This window comes from Carassius gibelio, chromosome B18 (genome assembly GCF_023724105.1).
Source record: "Carassius gibelio isolate Cgi1373 ecotype wild population from Czech Republic chromosome B18, carGib1.2-hapl.c, whole genome shotgun sequence".
In the NCBI taxonomy this organism is placed as follows: domain Eukaryota; kingdom Metazoa; phylum Chordata; class Actinopteri; order Cypriniformes; family Cyprinidae; genus Carassius; species Carassius gibelio.
This window is the reverse complement of record NC_068413.1, coordinates 22,293,269-22,314,724: the sequence shown is the minus strand read 5'-3', so window position 1 is coordinate 22,314,724 and position 21,456 is coordinate 22,293,269. Positions and strand designations below refer to the sequence as shown.

Sequence of the window (21,456 nt, the reverse complement as noted above, 5' to 3'; positions counted from 1 at the left end):
TCTCAGTGGTACATTAAATTTTTTTTGTTGATAGCTTCACACAGTGTAAGATAAATGACTCACATTATGGTAAGCCTATGTTACATGTCTTTACTGAAAAAAAGTATGTAAAATAACTGACAATTTTTTTTTGTGTGATGTATATCTGTTTCAGGACAAACATTATATATGCAGGGCCCAGTACAAGGTGAATTAGGGTAATAACTACCAAACTGGTACAGTTAAAGTTGCTGATGTGATTTTTGGATTTACTTTAATATTAGGGCAGACTGGGGCTACAGTAGTTGTCACAGAGAAGTTGTCACAAGGGTTGAATCTTAGTAACTGTAATATTTTATGTTAAAAGGTCAGTTACACTTTTTCCCTCTCTTTCATCTGTGCTCTTTATGTGGTCTGTATTTTAAGAAGTATTTTAAGTTTCACTTTCAGCATAATATTTGACATTCTCCAACATTTAGCCCCTCAGATGCTGTCTGCCTCTCTTACTTGGAGTAATATCACTCAACATACAGAACGTTGTCAAAATTGTAAGAAGATCTCAGAGTTCTTGATTTTTAAAGAGAAAAGGTAGATTGAAATGTAAGGAGAAGATTGACACTGAAAACAGTAGTTGTGCCCTTTGGCTACTAGGATGAGAATTTTCTTGAATAACTAAGACAGCATTAGTGTGGGAGGAGGGCTCATTGATCTCTGATTCAGTACTGTCATTGCTGCAGACACAAGCTAATTATTTCAACAAAATTAATCAATTTAAAAGCCATCATTCAGGCACATCCTTTATTCTTTTTTTCACAGATATTGGAAGATTTTCACAATTAATATGCATCTTAGATGTTTCATGGCATGGTAGAGATGGCGCCGTGGAAAGAACAAGGTCAGGGTCCAAGATGCAGGGAAGATTAACTTTAATAAGAATGAAACAAAAAGGCGAACACGGCAAAAACAAAAAAGAAACGAATCACGGGGAACACATAATGACAACAAACATTAGCAAATAACATTAATTCAGGCAGGCAGAGAGGTGGGAGTGTGGAGAATATATACTAGTGATCAAATGGGGAACAGCTGTGTGTGTGAGTATGTGACAGGTGTGTCTAGGTGATAGTGACCAGGTGTGAGTGTAAGTGTGTGAGATGCAGATGCTGGTAGAGTGTATTTTTCTCTGAAATCTGTTAAGATTATATACTATGGAAGCCCGTTCCCGCAACAGTTGAGAAAAATATGCTTCTGTAAGTCATAATAATGAGATCATTTCTTGTAATATTGACTTAGGTCCTCGTAATAATGAGAAAATTTCTCATAATACTGACGTAGTTTCTCGTAATAATGAAAACATTTCTCGTAATACTGACTTAGTTACTTATAATAATGAGAACATATCTCATAATACTGACTTAGTTTCTCATAATAATGACTTTTATTATTATCGTAACAATGAGAAACTTTCTTGTGATAATAAGAAACTTTCTCGTAAAATTGACTTAATCCACAAAAAAAAGACTTACTCGACACATGCGCAACACAAGGGTGACAGTACACTAGTGACATATGTTTGTCAAAGCCATGCAAGAACACTGCAAGCATCGCTTGTTATGTGATATAAAGTGTATAATGCTATAATCTGTCATCAAATATCGATTTCAGATAGATTATCTCCAATTAGTCTTTTGTTAATTTGTAGCACTTACCAACAAGTTACTCTGCCAGCATGATAGTTCATGGCTTCAGATTTAGAGTAATATATTCCAACAAAAATCACACGCATTTTATGAAGACCCATACTGTATCTATCCCAGCGTCCCACATCGCTTCCTGCAGGACATGTAAACATGAAAAATGCTTAATATGGCTTAAAGTACAATGCCAAATTCAGGATACAATATTATTGATCATGCATAAAGGCAAGCATAAGAGACCAGAATTTGAAAACAACACTCAAAGTTACACATTAAGCATTTTCCTATAGAATACCGTTATAAAAAATGCATAAGGTTTGCTGTTTTGTGTTGCATTCATATTTCGGGTCCACCTGCATGCCTGTTTATACAATATGGATGTTCATTAATTTCTGAACTTGGTTCATTCTGTCTTTGTACTTCAAGCAACATCAAGCATTTTTCACGTTAAGAGTTTCTCCTGCAGGAAGTGGGATGCTGAAAACCAAGAGGTTGCCATGGTAACGAACAATAATGCTTTGTGCTTTTAAAATGAGATGGCTTACTGTATGATCATTGTATGCATGTGATGCATGAAAAGAACAGCAAATAAAACAAATAAATCATTAAAATATCTATAAATTAAGTTTTTATGTATAATGTCTTTCATTTCTTCATAAAATGCCTGGATTTCTTAACTGAAATATTAGTCTTGAATGTTTAAAGCCATAACTATTTGGCAGAGCAGCAGTGTTACAAATTAACAAAAGACTAATTGCAGATAATTTATCTGAAATCTCTATTTAATGACCGATTATAGTATTATACACTTTAGATTAAAGAACAAGCGGTTTGCGGTGTTCCTGCATGGCTTTGACCAACGGATGTAGCTAGCGTGCTGTCACTCTTGTTTTTTTTCTTGTTTTTTTTTGTGGATTAAGTCTTTATTTCGAGAAAGTTTCTCATTATTACGAGAGACTAAGTCAATATTACAAGAAATGTTCTCAGTATAACGAGATACTAAATCCTTATTATGAGAAAGTTTCTCATTATTACGAAAAACTAAGTCATTATGGAAAACTAAGTCATTATTATAATACATTTTCTCATTATTACGAGAAACTAAGTCAATATTATGAGAAATATTCTCATTATTATGAGAAAGTTCTCAATATGAGATACTGAGTCATTATTACAGGAATGTTTCTCATTATTATGAGAAACAAAGTCATTATTACGAGAAAGTTTCTCAATATAATGAGATACTAAGTCATAATTATGAATAAGTTTCTCATTATTATGACTTAAAGAATCATATTTTTCTCAACTGTGGCAAGAATGGGCTTCCGTAAATATACAGCTAAACATTTAATTTGTCAAAAAAGCTCAGTAGCATGATAATGGACAAGCTGCAGGCTACTAGAATTTCTAGAATGAAAAGTAGTTAAACACCAGTCAAGCTACTAACAAAAGTAGTGAATTATGTTGAAGCTATTTAATAGGAAATATATTTTAAATATAGAACATATTGTATAATTTACACTGGTGTCAAAAGTATTCACATTCATTACTCAAGTAGAAGTATAGATACTAGGGTTTAAAAATACTTTTGTAGAAGCTGAAGTATCAGCTCAAGCTTTTTACTCAAGTAAAAGTACTGGTTTCAAAGGTATAAAAGTAAAAGTAATGTAAGGAAAAAAATGCCATTAAGAACAAAAGCTTAGGCCGCACCACAGGGGCCTATTGTGCACTACCCCACCTCCTCAAAAAAACATTTTTCTAAAAGCCATAGACCATATTGACTGTATAATGTTATATTAAGATGTTCATGTTGAAAAATTTGGGATGAACTAGGCTACCTGTTTCAGCCGCATATATGCCCATTTAAAAAAGAATGCATTTTAGTAGAATGCAAATGCATTTTAAAGAAGTAGAGATATGATGACTACCTTAAAGTATTGTAATGGTGCAAAAAGTCAAACTTTAGAGGCATGTCATCAATAGACTTTAATGGAATGTAAATGTACATCCAAGCTAAGCTACAGGAATCTGCGAGGACAATGGACAAGAAAATTGGTGTACCCAGTGTAGGCTTAACAATTACCCTTGTATGTAGGCTTGTCACGATAACAAATTTTGCTGGATGATAAATTGTCCAAGAAATTAGTTTCAGTTAATATAATGATAATGGCATAATAACGTTTTCAAAGATTAATAAACTTTTATTTTATTTTATGGCAGATTCCGAGCAAAAAATACCAACATGTTGATTTTGTGTGGCTTAAAATTAATTAATTTTGTATGTTTGTATGTTATATTAAGTGTATATGGCAGTTAAAGAGCCACACAGATGGGAAATAAAAAATTACCTGTATTACAGTGTATGATGTAGCTGTCCATCAGTGTAAACAATGTGCAAGTAATTAAACCAAAAAGTACATGATTTATAAAGTTATTGGCTTCTAAAGTAAGGAGTCAACTCTGAATCGCTGAAACGAGTCGTTATAGATTTCAAATCTTTTGCCCATCTCTATGTACGTCACTAGGAACACTTTGCATAATAATCTCCGCCTACTGTCTTGGGAGAAACGGAACTCTGACCTGCCCCACCCCCCACACAGACGCTCTGGTTGGTGTGATAGCATCATGTCGAGGAGACATGTGTTTTTAATTGTAAAGGCAAGTTTGTTTTATTTTCACTGCCAAAGAATGAAGATCAGAAGAACCAATGGCTAAAATTCATTTTTACCACAATAACAGAACAGTACAACAAATCCCTTTTGTTGTGTTCACAACATTTCACTGATGACTGCTTTTCTAATCTCGGTGAGTACAAGGCGAGATTTTCAAAGTGTTTGGCCATAAAAGAGGGTTCATTACCAACTTTATTTAGACCAACAAGCATCTCCGAATCACAACGCGAAGTATGATTATGAAGTTATGTGTTTGTTTTCTCCCGAGCGTCTTATCAGTATGTGTGCTGTCTGCAGCCTTTGTCTGTGCTGATCTTCATTTACAAACACTTCATTAAAATGAAGTGTAACAAGTGCTGCTAACAGATATTCTGTGATAAAGTAACGTTAATCCATATGAAAACAACGCGATGTCTGTTCTTCACGTCTCCCTTCATTATATCTAATGTGACCACGCCCCCGCGCTGAACGCGCTATTCAGATTCAAACTGAAGCGCGCGGCTTGAATACGCACACACAGAAGAAAAAGCAGCGAGACTGTTCAAGTTTTTTATTTTACTGTTTGCTTCGGGATGAGAGTAATAAGACATATAATTCACCCCAAAAAGATGCTAACGCATTGTTTACCATGAAGTTGTGTGCGGAACAACCAATCAAAACTGACTATGTTAGTTGACCAATCAGAACGTCTCGGTTACGTACGTAACCCTCGTTCCCTGATGGAGGGAACGGAGACGTTATGTCGACCGACAAATGGGGTCTCACTTGGGAGGCCAATCATCTCTGATTTTAAGAGAAAACGCCAATGAAATTGGCAAGTGGATTAACACCCCTGAGCCACTCCCCGTGCCAGCGGGTATAAATAGGGCGACAGGTGCATCCACTCATTAGGTTTTACGCTGAGGAGCCGAGAACGTGTCCCGGCAACAGCGAATGGTTCAAGGTTGTGGCATGGGGACATAACGTCTCCGTTCCCTCCATCAGGGAACGAGGGTTACGTACGTAACCGAGACGTTCCCTATCTGTCGGTCACTACGAGTTATGTCGACCGACAAATGGGGTCCTATGGAAAACGCCATAACCTGAACCTCGTCACAACCCTGAGGCGCTGCAATTGTTGACAAGCCTTGGCGTGCCACAAAAGCTACGCTTAAGGTCGTAACCTTCCCAAAGCCCCAGCGCAAATTCACTGACCTTGGTACCGAAGGGGCCAAAGGGTGAGTACATCGCTGCTGGAGAAGGCCATGCTGCTGCTTCTCGGTGAGAAGAACACCAATTCGTGAACAGACTCCACTTCAGAGCATAGGCCTGCCTCGTAGAAGGGGCTCTAGCCTGAGTGATAGTGTCTACCACCGCTGGGGGCAGATCACTTAGGTCTGCCGCGTCCCGTCTAGAAGCCACACATGGAGGTTCCAGAGATCTGGACGCGGGTGCCAAATGGTGCCAAGCCCCTGAGAGAGAAGGTCTCTCCTCAGGGGGATGCGCCAGGGAGGGGCTGTCACGAGGAGCATGAGTTCCGAAAACCAGGTCCGGGTGGGCCAGTAAGGCGCAACCAACAGGACCTGTTCCTCGTCCTCCCCGACCTTGCACAATGTCTGTGCGAGCAGGCTCACTGGGGGAAACGCATACTTGCGTAAAGCCCGAGGCCAGCTGTGTGCCAGTGCATCTGTGCCCAGGGGGGCCTGGGACAGGGAATAGTACAGCTGGCAGTGGGAGGACTCGTGGGAAGCAAACAGGTCTACCTGGGCTTCCCTGAATCGACTCCAGATCAGCTGGACCGTCTGGGGATGGAGTCGCCATTCCCCGGAGAAAGTGAGCTGTCGTGAGAGCGCGTCGGCTGCACGATTGAGCTCCCCCGGGATGTGGACAGCGCGCAGCGACTTGAGCCACGTCTGACTCCAGAGGAGGAGATGACAGGCGAGTTGAGACATGCGACGTGATCGTAAACCACCTTGTCGGTTGATGTACGACACAGCCGCAGTGTTGTCCGTGCGGACCAACACGTGCTTGTCCAGCACTAGCGGACGAAACCGTCGCAAAGCTAGATGCACTGCCAGCAACTCCAGGCAGTTGATGTGCCACAGCAGTCGAGGTCCTGTCCAGGACCCTGAAGCTGCCTGCCCGTTGCATGTCGCGCCCCAGCCCGAGTTGGAGGCATCTGTTGTGACAACAACGTGCCGGGACACTTGTTCTAAGGGCACGCCGGCCCGTAGAAAAGCAAGGTCCGACCAAGGACTGAATAGGCGGCGACACATCAGTGTGGTGGTGACACGATGTGTACCGCGGCGCCATGCCCATCTCGGGACTCGGGAGTGTAACTAGTGCTGAAGTGGCCGCTCTCCTGCGCGGGGCTCGACGCGCCGGCCTCGAAGAACTCTCAGCACGGGGCGGAGCTGGTGTGGAGGACGCAGGGGGGCGCCCTCGGCGACGAGCAGGCTGAGGCACTGCCTGCGATGGAATGGTGGCAACCGGAGGATCACGTCGTGGCAAGATGTGCTGTATGGCCTCAGTCTGCTGTTGTTCTGTCAGGAACTACTGGGCACAGCCCCTGACAGCGTCGCCACACAGGACAGCCTGGGACATGGGAGCATCGAGAAAATGCACTTTGTCAATGTCTCTCATACAGACCAGGCTGAACCTGAAACGGCACTACTGAACCACCAGAGTGGACATCGCCTACCCGAGGGACTGCGTTGTGACTTCCGTCACCCAGAAGGGGGAGGTCAGTCGCCATGCGCAGCTCCTGCATCAACCTCGGGTTGGTCCTACCCTCGTGCATTGTTAAAGCCTTGGCTTGTTGGGTTTGCAGGATAGCCATGGCATGCAAAGCAGAGACAGCTTGGCCCGCAGCACTGTAAGCCTTGGTAGCGAGCGCGGCCGACAGCTTACAGGCCTTGGGTGAGGGGCGCGGACTATCCCTCCCAGTGGCGGCGTTTTGCAGACACAAGTGCACCGCAATCGCACTCTCCTGCTGGGGAATGTCAACACACCCCTAGCTGCCTCGCCATCGAGGGTAGTGAGGACGGAGGAACGAAATGAGCTGCTTCCGGCCGTAAAAGGGGCCATCCACGACTACATCACTTCCCCATGCACATCCGGGAAGAAAGGAACCAGAGTAAAACGCGGTTGTGAGTCGCGCTCCACACCGAGAACCAATCAAACAGCCATGAGCACTCAGGGCTGGGCGGTGCATTCACCTCCATCCTGATGCTCACAGCTGCCCGGGCAAGCACGGTTGTCAACTCTGGGTCCAATTCGGCAGTGGCGACAACACCCGAGGGGGGCAGCCCCGCCGAATCTTCATCCACAGAGGTCAACAGCCCATCCCCGATGCTGCAATCGACATCTGATCTCCGGCGGCAAACTGAATGACCCGTTGGGACTGCCATAAGACAGCCCAGCAAAATCACCCAGCAGCTGCACAGGACAAACACTGCGGAAGGGGTAAGAGGTCCGTGGGGCGTGGCCCGGCGGAGAAGCTCTCACTGTCACCTTCAAATCTCCCAGAGCACTAGCCGGCGGTCCTCTGCTCGAGACAGAGAAACCAGAACGGGTAGTGACAGAGGGGTCTGCTCCCTTCCCTTTAAGAAAGGGGAGACGCGATCACAGCGTTGCCATGGTCACACACACAGTGCGTGCATGAACCATCCACGATTGGCCTTCAGCGTGCTGAATGCCCAGACACGGAAGAGAGCGAACGTGGCCGTTGTCAGAGAACAGGAAACGACCGCATCCAGAAGGACGCGGACGAAACGGCGTCTTGAAAAAGACGCGAATCGTCCGCGATTTGCTCTTTTAGGAAATCTGCTCTCTTAGTTGAAGCGCCCAGGGGAATCGCTGAAAGGGACACCGCTGTTTGCGCCGTACCGCCAACCAGAACAGCTTCCCGACACAGCAGATGAATGGCTTTGTGGAGTATAACAGCTTTCATACAACCACTCGGCTCCAAAGCAAAAATCTAATGAGTGGATGCACCTGTCGCCCTATTTATACCCGCTGGCACGGGGAGTGGCTCAGGTGTGTTAATCCACTTGCCAATTTCATTGGCGTTTTCTCTTAAAATCAGAGATGATTGGCCTCCCAAGTGAGACCCCATTTGTCGGTCGACATAACTCGTAGTGACCGACAGATAGGGAACACAGTATGCTACCGAAAGGTGGGGTTTAAGGAAACTGAATCTTTAGAACAGCTTTGCGCGAACCGTTTGGGGATCTCTGAGAATTGAGGTAATTTTAAAATGATATTTTGACAAAATGACCATGTTTTTTAACCTTAGATGGATTTAAACCTATTATACAGGACTTATAAACAGTGACAGGAAGCTTAGAATTTTCATCTTACTGGCTCTTTAAGGATGCTCATATTGACCGTTTAACTGTTAACCGAAAGTAATCATTTTGACCGATGAAGTTCACATATCGCGCCTTTTGGGTGCTCAAGTTCGTTATTTCAAATGCGGTATGCACGCTCATAATGGAAGCAAAGGCGGTTGCGACGCACTCGTTTTTCCAGGCCCGTCCGCACCACATCTAGTTAAAAACATCTCAGCTTTTCAGTATGACGCAAGCGCACCAGGTCATGCAACAAGAACCAACTCAATCAGCTTCCTTCGGAGGGAAATTACCTGTTGTTTTTGAAAAATGAGGTTTTTTTATTTTTCTTCATAAATAAATCTTGTAACAGAGTACAGCAAGGGTTTTTCGGTGGTGGAAATCCATTACTGAAATGTCCTCATTGTAACTTATATCGCAGCTGATGGATGCTTAGCAACGACAGACGCCTCAGGAGCGCAACTTCCTGAATGCTTTGGAAAGAAGGAGAAAACAACGTGCCTAGCAGTTTCCACGTGTTTTTAGGTGCGACGTGAGTGGTCCCTAATACTATCATGTTGACACACGCAACCACACGCCTACACGCCTACAGACATTGAGCAAGCCAAATGAAGCGAGCGAAAAGTAGGCCCATTTCGATAGAAAGGGCAACGAAGTTACTTGCTAAATATTCTGCACGGTACTAAAATAAAGAAATAGTGCAAGTACAATGGCCACTCTAGCGAGACGTTATTTAGTCTCTTTATTCCCGGGACATCTGTGCCATCGAAAAGGGGGTTTTCTGCCACAGGCTGTCCACAGGCTGCGCTCCAGACTAACCCCACATCATGAGATGTTACTTTTTTTAAATAAAAAATGTAAAAAGAAATTATCGAGGCCGGAAAAATTATCGAGGAAATTTTTTTTTATCATGCGATTAATTGATATATGTCCTTGCTGGAGTGTGATGTGATTTGTGTTATGTGCAGGTGCGATGGATCACATACAAACCAATAGGGTGTCCGAATGGTATATGTTTATATTTCTCATCCAACCATAATCAAATTCACTCCATCTGGATGGCGCGATTTATCTGGCTAGGTTTTTTTTTTTTGAATGATGACAAGCCGGAATGAAAACAAGCCGAAATGAAATAGCAGTAACGAACCTATTTTTAAAATGTAAGGAGAAGAAAGTACAGATAATTGGGTGAAAATGTAAGGAGTAGAAGTAAAAAATCGGCTGAAAAATAACTACTCCATTAAACTATAGATACCCAAAATTTCTACTTAAGTAAGGTAACGAAGTATTTGTACTTCGTTACTTGACACCTCTATAATACAAAGAAGGCATCATTTCCAACCCTTGTGAGCTCAATGGAAAAAATATGACTTTATTTTCATTTTGCTATATATTTAAAAAAAACAACAACAACATACAAGTATTTTACATAATAACTGTGTATGATATTGTACAAAAGATGTATTTAATGTTAAGAAGCAAATAATGCTGTAACGATAAAAGCTTCGTAAATCATCGGGAAGAAGGAGGCGTGAACCGGCAGACAATCAAATGAAAGCTTTAATAATAAAATAAACACAAAACAGCGTGTCAGCCCCTCATGGACGACTGACGCGTACAAATAAAAACCAAACACAAAATAAAGCCCAGGCATGGTCCTCTCTCGTCCGTCACTGTCGTCGCTCCAGTTTTATATCCCTCCATTTTTCCCCATGGGACTAGAGACAGGTATGGTCGAGCAGGTGTCGCTCATTTCCCAATCACTCCACCGGCCTTGCTCCGGTTCCCACGTCTCTTTGTGCATTCACAAGTAAACATTTCCTTCAGAGAATGAAAGAAATGTTCCTTCAGGGAACAAGGTTACATATGTACCAGAGACATTCTCTTTCAGTTGGTAACCTTGGTAATGACTAGGGATATGCCAGTGTAGCAGAAATGAGTCAAATCAGACAAATCAAAGAGTCTATCAGAGCTGTGTGCATTGAAACATGAGCTGAATTCCTCAGGAAGTCATAAATCAGTTCTAGTGCCACAGGAACCAAACAAGATAACCAACCAACCAACTTGTTCACACAACAGCTTTCAACATTAACACCAATAGAACAATTATTGACAATTTTAATTCAAAGAAGAGATTGTCAAATTTATTGTTCGTGATTGGAATGCAACGCTGGACATCACATGTAAACCCAGGAGATCAAGTTAAATACTTGCATTGACTTCCCCCCCCAGCCAGTGAAACCAGACTGAAATTCCTAAGGGGGAAGGGCTTTAAACCTTTGTCTTCACAGAAAAGTCCTTTGCCAGAGAATGGCAAAGAAACCCTTTTTATACATTATATATGGACCAGAATGAACTCAAAAAAGACTTATGAATGAATCATTCTATTGCTTAACTCCATATTCATTTACGTGTAACCCACACATTTGACTATCATGTTATAATCACTTATCGTGTATGTTTTTTTTAAATGACTATGGTATAGCTGAAGGGTACATAGTCGTGTTTGATATGTGTGTGATTGAATTTTCTTGCTTGATATTGCCCTGACAATCATTTATTTGTAAAATATATCATAATCATGTTATAGGAATCATGTCCAAAATTAGACCCTGTGAGGCAAGAACCACATGCTTGGTAAGATAAACAAATGATTTATGATACCCAAGACTCAAGAACATATCTGATTGGTCAAGGCAACATTTGAGGGGTGGCCAACAGGAAGTTTTAAATACTTTGGACACGATGTAATTTCGCTTTTAGTCATGCCTTGCTTTTAGTCTGCCTGCTGCTATTAGCCATGTCGGCTTTTAGTCTGCTTTTAGTTCTAGTCTAGCTGCTGCTATTAGCCATGTCGGCTTTTAGTTCTAGCATTGCTCGTGCTATCAGTCATGCCTGCTCTTAGCTTTTAGCTTGTAGCTTTGCTACCTAGCTTTAGCTTGTAGCATCTAGCCATGCGGTAGTCATCATTGTTCTTTGAGCGCGGTTCCAGCGTGCCTGCCTGCTGCTACTATGAGAAGGAACACAACCTAGTCTCGTCAAACTTTATTTCTTTTCTTTTCCGTTTGAGAGTTTCGTGTTCTGAGTTAAGTTTTGTAACGTCCATTCAACTTCAACCAGCGAACACGACTCTGCACTTTCAGCCAACGCCCAACAACCACGGGCTTCCCAAGACGTCACTTCAGAGACTGAACTTCCAGCCAATCAACGACCTCGGGATAGCCCTTTCACCGAGGCTCCTTCTTCACAGGAGATGCAAGTAACTTTACCTCCAGACTGTGACCTTTACTGGTGTATCTAATATAATTTTAACCTCATTGAGGAACTCAATGCGAGCGCTAATTACGTGATTGATGGTTGTTCATGTTTATGCAATTTAACGTATTGCTGTTAACTTGGGATTCCATATTTCCATTCTCTTAAACTCGTCTTTCCCTAACTTTCGACCTTCCTGCAACTTGTGTGAATGTGTGTGTGCGTGCGTTTATGTGTTAGATTAGTTTATATGTCTTAGATTTATCTAATAAAGCCTTATTCATATTGAAAAGAGAAGTATCTTGTGTTTTGTGCTTACAAGTTAATGTCTTAAACTGTCGATCTTGTTACTGTGCTAATTGATAGTGTTTTCACTATAGTTTGGATATTAGTATCCAGCGCAGATTTGATGTTAAACGGCTCGTTCACTGAACCGCAGGCGCGTCTCCGTGAGCAGCCGTGAAACAGTGATTCTGTTCAAATTCCCTTTAAAATCTTAAATGATTCCCTTTGAGCTAAATTGACCTGTTTCCCTTACACCAGTATCAAACATTCCTTTTGCGATTAATTACTCAGGCTTTTATCACGGTAAATGGTATTATCATGGTATTGAAATTTAGTTTTAAAAAAGTGCTCATAATACAGCATAAAAGGTTAAAACTGTTTTCCTTATAACAAAAATAACTGAATATTTAAATACAATAAAGCAATACAGAAAAATATATAAAGTTAAAAGTTTTGCACTGATTAAAGTGCAAAAGAACTATAAAGACCCATTAGTATCACTTTACAATAAGATCTCTTTAGTTCACCATTAAAATTCACAATGAGCAATAGCTACATTTGCTACAGAAGTTATTAATCTTTGTTAAAAAATTAAAGTTTTAGTTCATGTTAGCTCATTAAATAAAGTTGCAACTTTAGATTTTATCAACGTGTTATTAAATATTGGAATACCTAAGATGAATGAATGTTCAGAATAATTTTTCATTGTCAGTTTGTTACCTAATAAATTAACTAATGTTAAAAATGAAGCCCCAATGTAAAATGTAAATTAACATAAAAAATAAAAAAAACTTTCAAACAATTTTAATGTCATGTTGTAGTCCACATTAAAATAGCCTATTAAGACTTAATACTTAAGTATTTGACAATGTGATGAACATCATAGCAAATACACAAATCTGATTTAAAATTATTAAATATGTTTTAGAAAGTAGGTCAGCTGGTTTATTTGTGGTGTTTCAAGGGTAAGGACTGCATTTTCTGCAGTTTAGCGCCATCTGCTGTCAGAGAGTGAATGTGCTTTCTTTTAGCCGTCTCTCACATGTTCCTCCATCCCTTATGAAAAATTAACCATGGTTTTACTACAAATAAAACCAAAAAACCATGGTTACTATAGTTAAACCATGGTAACCACAAATTAACCATGGTTTTGCTAAATTAACCATAGTTTAACCATGGTATTTGTAGTAAATCTGTGGTTATACAAATGGTAGTCAACACGCCAAAAAACCATGGGTTACTACAGTTTTCCTATAGTAAATCCATGGTTATTTTTCATAAGGGATGTGCTTCTCTTACGTGCTTGTTTACATCAGAGCAGTCTTTCAAGCAGCATGCAGCGGTGTTGTGCATTTTTACCAGTTGATGGGAATAGTATTCTTAAAATGCATTCCAAATTCGGAATAATTTGTAATATATAATTATTCATGGTATTTAGAAGTGCCCACAATAACAATATTGTGCATATTCATTACCGTGATATATTGCATTACTGAATACCGGCACAAGTCTAGTAATGACCGACGAATTGGGATCTCTACCAAAACGCCATAGATGCTGCCCCTTCCAGTGTCCAGCGTGAGCCTCCTGCGCAGGCCCCACGGCCAGCCGGGTGCCAGCTAGACCGTCTGGGGGAGTCTCTATTTTCCAGGGAGGGCAGCTAGTGACAGCTAGTCAGCTGTATGGTTGTTCAGACTATATGAATGGCATAGGAGGAGGTGGCGGACAAGTTGTGACATGCGACAGGAGCGGAGACCACCTTGTCTAACAACTAACAACTCTAGGCAGTTGATATGCCAGTGCAGTTGGGGGCCTGTCCAACCCCCGACACTGCATGCCCATCGTACGTGGCCCCCAGCCAGTGGTAGTGGCATGCCTGAAGACTTGTTCCAGGCGCACTCCTGCCTGGAGAAATGCAAGGTCTGCAATGGGGTGAAGGTTTGGCAGCAGGCTGGTGTGACTTGGACCCAGTGAGTTCTGCTTTGCTACATCCATCTTGGGACTCGGCCATGGAGCCAGTATTGCAGCGGTCTCATATTAAGCAGCCCCAGTGGCCACTGCAGCTGCCATATGCCCCAGGAGCCTCTGAAACTGTTTCAGTGGGACCACCATCCTGCTCTTGACCATATTCAGTCAGTTCCACAATGACTGAGCATGTTCCTGCGTGAGGCGTGCTGTCAACCGAATTCAACTACCAAGAAAAGAGATCCTCTGCGTTGAGGAATGTTTGTACTTTTACCAATTGACCCGAAGGCCCAACTGGCTGAGGTGTGAGAGAACCAAGTCCATGTGTTCGCAAAACTAATCCTGAGACTGAGCTAGAATGAGCCAGTCATCAAGGTAGTTGAGAATGCAAACAGCCGGAAGGGCAGGACCTTGTACTGATATGCTCACCCTTCGAATGCGATCTGCACCAGTGGTCTGTGATGTGGAAGGATCGAAACATGAAAGTATGCATCTTTCAGGTCAATTGCTGCAAACCAATGTTGGGGACGCGTGCACCCGAAAATGCATTTGTGTCTACATCTTAAACAGTAACCATGTTGTGCCCAGTTCAAGACAAGCAGGTCCAAAATCGGTCGTAACCAACCCCCTTTCTTAGGAACAGTGAAGTAGGGGTTGTAAAACCCCATCTTCATATTGGCTGGAGGGATCGGATCTATTGCATCCTTCGCCAGTTGGACAGAGATCTCCATATGCAAGACAGGAGCATTGGCCACCTTCACTGATGTGAAGTAGATGGCGCTCAATTTGGGGGGACGCCGGGGAAACAGAATTGCATAGCTGAGTATGATGGTCTGCAGAAGCCAGCGAGACTGGTTGGGTAACAAGGCACCCAGACACCTTACAAGCTGGACCAGCGGGACCACTGACGTACTTGCAGTGTGGCAGCGAGATGGAACGCAGGGACCTGGTCTGTGAGGGGACCAAAGAGAGGTCTGAGTGTGCAGTGCAACACGCTTACCCCCAGGTTTGATGGGGGCCTAGACGGGCGAGGCGACCTGCCTAGACCCAGCTCCATGGCACCGCTTGCTCAAGGCTGCTGCAGCCAGATGAGCAGTCTAGGGTGTTGTGGACGAGTGGAGGCAGCAGCGGCCCCCGGGGCAGGATGTCTCAGATCACGTCAGTCTGCTCCTCTGTGGACGAGAACTGCTGGGCCATGTTCTCGACAGCATCTTCAAAGAGGCCGGTCTGGGACACAGGGACCTTGAGAAACCAAACTCGTCAGCGTCCCTCATGTTTACCAGACACAGTCAGAGGTGATGCTCCTGGACCACAAGTGTGGATATCGCACAACCTAGATAACTCGCAATTGTGGTTCGGAGCTCTTTCAAAACTTCTGGATTGTATCCACCTTAGTGCAGGTCCCTCAGTGTTTTAGCCTGAAGAACCTGCAGTAACGCCTTAGTGTGTAAGGAGGAGGCAGCTTCTCCACAGGCCGAATAACCACCACCAGACAGACAAGACTAGTACCTACAGACCCAGGAGGGGAGGGAAGGTTTGCCCTTCCGGGTGGAGGTCTTACTAGGACACAACTGCATTGCAACCAACTGCGCCACCATGTGGAACCCCGTATACACCCTAGCCACACAACCGTCCAGAGTGATGAGGGAGAAGTTAACAGTTCGTAGTCTGGCAGAAAAGGTAACATCCATGACCTGGTAAGCCCCTCATGCACCTCCTGGCAGAATGGCACAGAGGCCACCCCAAATAACCAGGGAATAGCCCAGGAAAGCATAGCCATGATTTCCCAATCCGATTCAGGCAGAGGGCAGCAGCACCCTAAGAAACGCACGGGGGATATGTTGTCTGTAGCAAGACGCAACGTCAAGGATTTCAGATGCAACTTCATCTATAAAAAGATGCACCCATTAATGCACTTTCAGGGATACAGCTCTTTTAGGGTGCTGAAGAACACAGGGAAGATGGCCGCCTGAAACAGGGTGTAGTACAGCCCCATGTGTGCAACCCACTCGACATGGGAAACCAACACCATTGAAGAACCATATCGCCAACACGAAGAGCTCTCAAAAAGTGAGCTGAACTCATTTAGTCTTTTCTCAGTATTCAGGAATTCAGTAGTCAGGAGCAGAACGATATGACTGCCCGGCTCCGAAGCAAAAAGCTGAGTACATAAATATACTCGCACTTCGATCAGTGCCAGCTGGATGTGATCATTGTATGCCAATGTGCATTGGCTCATTTAGTTTACACTTAAAGTGGATTGGTTTCTCTAAGGAAGATCCCAATTCGTCTGTCATTACCTACGTGACCTTGAGAGTGACTGACTGAAAGGGAACAAGTTCAAATTTCATGGTTGCTTAAGGAAAATTCTTTTTTTATCTCACATTTGCTTATGTTACAATGACAAAACAGACATGGACAGGGTTTGACCACATACAAAAGTTGACAACTTTTAACATACATTTTTAAAGATATTTCAAAATATCTGCTGCATGGTTTAAAAACCTTTTATAAAGTTGCGTTTTTTAATTAAAAAAACAAAAACAGGTAAACTGCGTAACTTTGCACAGCGTATTACATTCATACATGTAAATACTGTTAAATAAAGCTAAATGTTTACTAACATTATCAATAAATAAGATAAACAAAAGATAAAAGCTATTTTAGTTCCTCTCACTCCATAACAAATCCTTTAAATTTAACGGTATTCAGAAAAAAATATGAAAAATAATAGTTAAACATCGACCCAAAAAGAATTCATTGCTGCTGAAACTAAAACGGGCTCACATAGCCTACCTCTCTTATGCAGCACGAATCCGCTCAAAAATGTTTCCATATTTATGATGTATTTGAATCCTCATATTTGTTATGCTTTGAACTTCGTCCAGTGCACATAAATCATCCTTTACATCAGCAAAGTAATTGTTCAATACTCCAGACTTATGTGCCCTCTAGAAGCTTGCGTTCTGCAAGTGAACGTTGCTTGATTGTGTCATCCCAAAGAAGCACAAAGTTACTTTAACAGACTTTTAAATTAAATTTCCCTCCTGGTGGAATGACCTGTCCAACTCAATCCGAGCAGCGGAGTCCTTAGCCATCTTCAAGAATCAGCTTAAAACAAATCTCTTTCCATCTTTATTTGACCCCCTTACTTTAGCATTCACTATTCTAATTCTATTATTTAAAAATAATAAAAATAATCTAACTACCTTTCTAATCTTTTTGTATTCTATTTTCTTTTCATTTATTATACAATTATAAAAAAGACCTCTGTCACTAGTTTGCTCTATTCTTTTTCTATTCTATCTGTTTTTTTGTTTATTATATTATATTATATTATATTATATTATATTATATTATATTATATTACTGCTATGCTGATCAGGGCCGGCGCTAGCCATTTGGGTGCCCTAAGCACAAATGCTTGGCGGTGCCCCCCTCCAACCAACCACCCACCCACCCACCAACCAAAGAAATAACTACCATTCAGAATTTCTTAGTTAGGTTCTCTTTACTTCCAAAATAACTGCTGCAAATGAATAATTGGAACTGAACAATGTAAACACAGAAAGTTAAAAGTGCAAAAAAACTTAGGGCAAATAACGGTATAAGTGTATGAATTTTATGAAGTATGAATTTTAAAGTGCACATTTTAAACTGCAAATAACCATGCATAACTGCACAGTAGAAATTACTCAACAGGGGGACTACATCTCTATAAAGAGACCATTCTGCTATTCTATAGAACTATATTAAACATTTTCACTACCATCAGTTCTCAGAGGCCCTACAGAGGCACACGCCTACATTTCCTAGATGCAAAATCAGCTATCAGCAGTGTTGGGAACATCACTTTAAAAAAGTAATTAGTTATAGTTACTCACTACTTGTTCCAAAAAGTAAATGAGTTAGTAACTGATTTACTCTATAATAAAAGTAACTCGTTACCAGGGAAACTAACTATTTGCTTTACTGTAAAAAGAAAAAGAGACTGGGAGACTGGCACAGAGATTCACCCTTTTCTCGACTAATTTGGTCTAGGCCTATATTACTTTTTTATTGCTTTTGTATATTAACATGCTTTTAGAAATATTTTATTTGTTATTTATACTAGTAGCCTATTGTGATGATTTTTTCACGACCCAGATTTTTTGGTGCCCCCCCAAGCACTTGGTGCCCTACGCGCAGTGCGTGATGTGCGTGTGCGGAGCGCTGGCCCTGATGCTGATGACACTCAACTCTACTTCTCATTCCATCCCGGTGATCCTACGGTAGCCACTTGCATCTTGTCTAACAGACATTTCTTGCTGGACAAAGGACAATCACCTTCAACTCAACTTTGCCAAGCCCTTGCTACGTTTACTGCGTTTAAGCTAACTGAGACTTGTTATAGCACTTATATATTATTGCTCTCTTGTTGTTTTTGATTGCTTCCATTGTTCTCATTTGTAAGTCACTTTGGATAAAAGCATATGCTAAATGACTAAATGTAAATGTAATGTAATGTACATTCAATATTTGGTGGGTGAATGCAATGGATTGTATTTTGGACTATTTAAATTGAGTAGTGTTACTTTTTTATATGTTTGGTTGGCTTATTTTATTTTGATAATGAAGAGCCTGCAATGTCCATATGCTAAAGCCTAACTTATGTTGTGTGCACACGTGAGGCTATAAAGAATCTACTTTTGTGTACAGTCACAACAACAACAAAACACTGTTCTTTAAAACAAACAAAACAGAAGTCGCTTTCTGCTGTATTTTCCTTGCAGTGAACTTGTTGTAACTTTGTTAATCTGTGAATTAAGTCAAATATATTTTGAAAATAAAGCTGATTTTATCTTAAGTATGTGGTTTTATTCAGTTTTTCTTATAATTCAGGTTTTCATATAATTGCTTATATTTGTTATTTCAGCATTTTTTTGATTGTTTTTAATAGTTATGGTTAGGGCTGGGACAATGCATCGAGGTCATCGGTGACGTCGACGCAAAAAATACGTAGATGCAAAATATGCGCATCGATTCGTCAACCTGTTTTTATTTCTCTAAAAAACATTTGCAAAACGTTTACCTTATGTGTGCTGAATATACGTGATGGTCGGATCATGTTCAAGGAATTCATGTTTTTTTCATTCAGATATGTAAATCAACATGTATAAATTGTTAGTAGTCAATTAATGGGGAGATAATCAAAATCCAATCGGTCTGAAAAAATTAATCGTTAGATTAATCGTTAAAAAATAATCGTTTATCCCAGCCCTAGTTATGGTTAACTTTACCCTACCTTAATGGCAGAACATCCATATAACTACAGTAGATACACTTATACTTACAAAATCTTTCTTTTGCCCAAGCCCCAGGCCTGAGTGCCACTCATATAAAATGTGCAAAAAGCAATTTAACATTATTTAGCAGAAATATTGCCACAGGTGAAATATACCAATGAGTTGCTTATTTCAAACACAGGGTGACATTTTGACACTGTTCACAGTTATCACTATTCTGAAAATGTTCACAAGCATAGTCCAGTCATTTCAATAGTAATCCATGGCATCAGAAATTCAGGTCAAAAGCAGATTTTGCAACGGGTAAGTTAGTGACTTCTATATGTGCTTCATATTTTTGGACAAAAGTCAATGGACCCTTTTCCCCACAAAATTTAGCTGGAATTTTGCTAATGAGACCGCAGCTGTTTAAAACAAGTTTTGTGATTTGATTTTCTCTCTGTAGGAATAGCTGGAGCAATGATGACTTTCAGAGGCATGCATTGGCTAAGAGCCGGCGCATGGCTATGCGGAGACCGGCCTACATGTTTAATGCCCGTTACAATAGTCTATCGCCAACAGAAGAACGTTTCCTAGAGGCGGCAGAGTATGGAAATATCCCTGTCATCCGTAGGATGCTAGAAGAACTCCCAGACCTTAATTTCAACTGTGTGGACTACATGGGCCAGAATGCATTGCAGCTTGCGGTTGCCAATGAGCACCTGGAAGTGACTGAACTCTTGCTGAGGAAAGAGAACCTGGCCAGGGTTGGTGACGCTCTGCTTTTAGCCATAAGTAAAGGCTACATTCGTATTGTGGAGGCCATTTTGGGCCACCAAGCCTTTGCGGACACATCTAAACTTACTAGCAGCCCCCTCCAGGCAGAGACGCAAGACGACTTCTTTGCCTATGATGAGGATGGCACTCGGTTTTCCCATGATATTACACCCATTATACTAGCTTCTCATTGCCATGAATATGAGATTGTGCACATTCTGCTAAGAAAGGGTGCCCACATTGCACGACCACATGACTACTTTTGCAAATGCAACAGCTGCCTCTATCACCAGAGGCACGACTCTTTTAGCCATTCGCGTTCAAGAATCAATGCCTACAAAGGGCTGGCAAGCCCTGCCTACCTTTCCCTGTCCAGCGAGGATCCGGTACTGACGGCATTGGAGCTCAGCAATGAACTGGCTGTACTGGCCAACATAGAAAAAGAGTTCAAGGTGAGCATGATAGTATATAAGAGAAGAAAATGAAGATTCTGTTGGAACATGGAACATGAAATAATTTCTCATCCCAACTTAAAGGGGTCATATGACGCTGCTAAAAAGAACATTATTTTGTGTGTTTGGTATAATGTGTTTATGCGGTTTAATGTTCAACACATTATTTTCCACATATTGTACATTATTGTTTCTCCTCTATGCCCCTTCTGAAAAACAGATTTTTACAAGGCTCATCAGTCTGAAAAGCGAGGTGTGCTCTGATTGGCCAGCTATCCAGTGCATTGTGATTGGCCGAATACCTCAAGCGTGTGATGGAAATGTTACGCCCCATAACATATTGTGATGCCCTGTCTGGTCTTTGTCGACCAGACATAAACATAAAACCAATTATAAACGTGACATAAACATGATTTCTAGTCGTGTCCTCATTAGGAAGGCCAAACAAAGTATTTTCACTTTCTCAATGAAACAGTGTCACACAACGCAGCCTTGAGTGAGTGTAGGCCAATGGTCTAGAGTGAGCTGCGGCCTAGAGTGTGTGGAGGCCGGCTTGAGTGAACGTCCATTGGGCTTGTGGCAACCTCATGTGATGACCCCAGGCTGGACAATGAAAATATATGGTATGCTTTCATTCTTGGATTGAACATCTGGCCGGCATTATGCAAATATTCCCACATAGTGATGTAGAGATGTGGGGCGTGTTAGAACGAGTCATTTTAGGGGTGTGTGGACGAGTCTTAACTTTTGTAAAGAATATCTCTTTGGATTTGAGACTT

At 41.7% G+C, this 21,456-nt stretch overlaps 1 protein-coding gene across 1 annotated transcript in view; it reads left to right on the top strand.

Moving 5' to 3' along the window:
* Positions 1-21,456, top strand: part of LOC127976924 (short transient receptor potential channel 6-like) — a 32,867-nt gene that overhangs the window by 484 nt on the left and 10,927 nt on the right. The window contains exon 2 of the mRNA XM_052581503.1: positions 19,915-20,677. Within this exon, the coding sequence (XP_052437463.1) occupies positions 19,915-20,677 (763 nt within the window). The remainder of the gene's footprint in view (positions 1-19,914; positions 20,678-21,456) is intronic.